This window comes from Branchiostoma belcheri, unplaced genomic scaffold (genome assembly GCF_001625305.1).
Source record: "Branchiostoma belcheri isolate BF01 breed outbred unplaced genomic scaffold, Haploidv18h27 scaffold68, whole genome shotgun sequence".
Taxonomy (NCBI): domain Eukaryota; kingdom Metazoa; phylum Chordata; class Leptocardii; order Amphioxiformes; family Branchiostomatidae; genus Branchiostoma; species Branchiostoma belcheri.
In genome coordinates, this window is record NW_017804331.1 from 1,600,366 (window position 1) to 1,604,342 (window position 3,977).

Below are 3,977 nucleotides of genomic sequence, written 5' to 3' on the forward strand. Positions count from 1 at the left end.
AAACTTCTAAGAGCAAAATTTTTGCTGAGAATAAATTTGAAATTGATTTTGGTTACAATGTGAAATGCTGAGAATCTGAAGAGAAAGAGGATGTAAGAAGAGATTGTAAAATCACGCTGCTTTCTCCTGAAAATTTCCTTAAACGACCTTGACCAACTGTGCAGGAAGTTCCTGAAGGTCAGGCCCAGGAGGATACTGTAGGGCGTCCCATCATGCACCTGTCAGCGCTGAAGCATGCAACAGGAGAGGCCGTGTACACGGACGACATGCCGCCCTTACAGGGTGAGGAGTGAGAGCTGGTAGTGTTTAAAGTTAAAACTTTATGCTAGCACATTTGCAGAACGTACTGTGCCTGCGCAAAACCCTGATTTTTCGCGGTTTTTGTTAGATGTTTGGTTGACATTGCATCAGAATTTTGTCTGTTTCAGAGGATATCATTTCCGACATAACATGGAAACTACAGACAGGATGTTTAACTTATATAGGCGATTATATGAGAAGTTGTGCCAAAGTGCTATGGGCAATACATTATGGGTCTTACGTAGGTGCAGAACGTTCTGCTGACGTGCTTGTTATGCCAGTGAGTTTACATGCTGTAACTTTACTGTCAGCTTTGCAGTGTTTTTGGCTGTTGAGAGCATTTAAAGAGATGGTGTATGTATTACTATGCAGTGGTGTTTGCTAACCTGAAGAAAAATAGCCCCGTGTGTGTAGTGCCCATCATAAAGCTTCACGGCAACTTGCTTACCTTCTTATGTTAATGCCATTGGAATATACAATGTACTTGCCTGTTTGTAAACCGTAACTCTCGCGAGATCACGTTGTGAAGTGATTGGTCATTAATTATCCTGATGAAGGCGACAGTCACCAGGTCGCTGAAAATTTGATCCCTAAAATTGTGTGTTGGAATAAAGTTCAACGTTTTACTATACTTGCCTGTTGTTTAATATAATGACTGTGTTCTTGCCAGGTGAGCTCTATGTTGGACTGGTGCTCAGCAAAAAGGTTCATGCCAAAATTCTGTAAGTTGATGATGTACTGTGTAACATCGATGTTACTTGTAACAATTATTGGGCTACTTGTGACTCAAAAATATAACATCTGTGTCCATAATATCACCAGGGTCCATAATATCGCCACCTTGAGAAATAGTGTGCTTTTAATACATTTTTACTGCAACATACCCTAGGTATGTACATTTGAGGTGTGCAGGAGTGCATACCAAAAGTATGTTGCAGTAAAAATATCTTTAAGCACACTGTTTCTCAAGGTGGCGATATTATGGACCCTGGTGATATTATGGACACAGATGTTAGCAAAATTATTTTCATCAGTTCTTCTCTTTGAAGTAAATTTTGTTATCGTAGCTTAGTTAGATTATCTGGGTTTGTTTTAGACTGTTTTCACAGAACTTTGTTTAACTATACCCTTTGTGATCAAATTGAACATGATTTGTATATCTAGTCTTTTTGCAGCCAATGATAATTTGCACCTGACAAAGTAACCATTAACTAACCGCCACGACACAAAGTTTAACGTTTTACTATAAAATTCCAAAGTTGTTGTTCTTAGCCCCTCTATTCTTTTGACTATTGGTCAAATACAGAACAAGAAAGGTGTTAAAAAACACTCTAGCGATGTTAGTTGCAGTTTTCTTTTAGATTTTCTTTGCAGCTAACAATCCTGCTCGCCACAAAAACTCTGCGATACCTTACATAACAAACTTGCTGAACAAACACTTCAACTGACAATCTGTAAATACCAACATGACCTCATGAATCGTATTATATATAGAAGACTAATAGATACAATTTTTATCACACTTATATTTATTGATTTTAAACCGAATTTGTTTGATTGTCTATTTTAACTCCTTAGCATTTTTAACCTATTTCATTGTAAATGCCTGTCAATTCAGACTTATTGTCTGCAAGAAGGTGTGTGAATAAAGTTTCAAAGTTTGAATCCTACCCCCCCCCCTCCCAGCTCCATTGACCCGAGTGCGGCCCTACAGATGCCAGGTGTGGAGATGTTTGTTGGTGCTGAGGACGTTCCCGGATCCAACATCACCGGAGTAGTGATGGACGAAGAGGTGTTTGCCTCTGAGAAGGTAATGCACTGCCACAAGTTAGGGGGAAGGGCATTTTGTTATGTATATAATAATGCGGGTTATTTGAAACACTTCACACTTGACAATATAACCATTACGTTTTTACAATACAACACTAAAGGTTAAAATACCAACCTCATTAAAAGTACATTGTACTAGATTAAAATCAAAGTATATAATGGAATGTACATTACAGGATTACATTACAGAGTGCTGTTTAAAAGCTGGAGGAGGTAAGGCAATGGGCTTTTTGAATATCTTGCTGTGCGTACTGGCAATAGGTCTATATGTGTAACAAGGTTCCTTTATCTGTATGCACTAGTGTCATTGAACTTTTAATGAAATTGAAATTAAAGCGATATAGCCTTTCAATGGTTTTATGAGGACTGTGGCACTAGTTAGCACGTTGGCAGAACGTACTGCGCCTGCACAGGATCCCGATTTTTCATGGTTTTCGTTGGATTTTTGGTCAACGTTGCATTAGAATTTTGCTTGTTGCAGACGATATTTTTTCCGACATAACATTTGGAAACTACAGACGAGATGTTTTCCTTATATGCTCAAATACATTACCTTATATGGGACATTCTGCGGAAGTGCTATGCACAATATATTACGGATTTCGTGCAGGTGCAGTACGTTCTGCTGACGTGCTGCACTAGTTAAACATGATTTATAAAGCACTCCTGTAGATTAACCTATGCTGCAGCATGTAGAAGAAGAATATAGACATGCCTAGACGTTATGCTGTATTGTTTTTCCATGTAGGTGACCTGTGTTGGGCAGGTAGTAGGTGCCGTGCTGGCAGACACACAGGCACATGCGCAACGGGCAGCTAAAGCAGTGGCCGTGCAGTATGAGGACCTGGAACCCAAAATCATCACCATTGAGGTCAGTAAGGTCAAATGTAAGGTGTATCTAGAAGTGCTTTGGTCTGATCTAACCAGAAGTGAAGATCCTAACTTAAAGATATTGTCCTTTGCCCCTCCTGAGTTCTTTTGAAGATTGGCTGAATACAGAAAGAGCTAAAACAGAGGCAAAATTGAACATAATCAATAAGCAATTATGACTGATAGGACAGTACTCAGTACTTATGCTGATTATATAAATGAGGACAATCATTTGTTCTGTTAGGTTGATATGTGGTGTGCTGCACTACGTGTTCATGTCTGCTTTTGTTTCCAGGATGCAATTCTGCACCAGTCGTTCTTCCATCCCATCAACAAGATAGAGAAGGGCAATCTGGAGGAGGCTTTTGAGAAGGCTGACCAGGTAAGACTGCTGGCAATTGCTTTGCTGAAGGAATGATGGAGAATTGTCATGAAGACAGTCAATAACCTGTCAACTTTCAACTTTATTTGTTCAACCAGGTGTCACACTCAGGCCACTCTGGCCTGTTTTTCAGGAAATCCTGGTACAAAAGCACAGACAAACACCTAACAGTTGAACAGATTCACAATGCACCCAAAAGTCTAAAAAATAGCACATAGATAAAACTAATCTTAAATACAATTCGATAAAACCTGTTTAAAAGTTCTGAGACTAGGCTGCTGTCGTTGTTGTAGGGGGAGTGAGTTCCAGAGATAAGGTCCATAATACTGTAAGCTGTTCCTGTATGAAGTCACTCTAGCTGGGGGACAGGAGAGTAGGTGGGGGTCATAGTCCCGTAGCCGTTTTAACTCTGACCAAGAATATAAATAACCTGTAGTGTTTGAGTACATTACATGTATGTAGCATGTGGCAGGACAGAGTTGGAGGGGCCGGTCACTGCCGATAAACAGAGCAGTACTTTGTTAGGTTAGACCATAATTGTTTGTTTGTTTATTTATTTATCCAGGAGAACACATGTCGCCTGATGGCGATTTCT

General features: G+C 39.7%; 1 protein-coding gene across 1 annotated transcript in view; it reads left to right on the top strand.

Annotated features, from left to right (window-relative positions):
* The window catches only part of LOC109484006 (xanthine dehydrogenase/oxidase-like), a 31,314-nt gene that overhangs the window by 14,796 nt on the left and 12,541 nt on the right, over positions 1-3,977 (top strand). Inside the window, exons 20-24 of the mRNA XM_019787162.1 lie at positions 165-282; positions 971-1,022; positions 1,987-2,110; positions 2,879-3,001; positions 3,296-3,382. Coding sequence (XP_019642721.1) covers positions 165-282; positions 971-1,022; positions 1,987-2,110; positions 2,879-3,001; positions 3,296-3,382 — 504 coding nt within the window. The remainder of the gene's footprint in view (positions 1-164; positions 283-970; positions 1,023-1,986; positions 2,111-2,878; positions 3,002-3,295; positions 3,383-3,977) is intronic.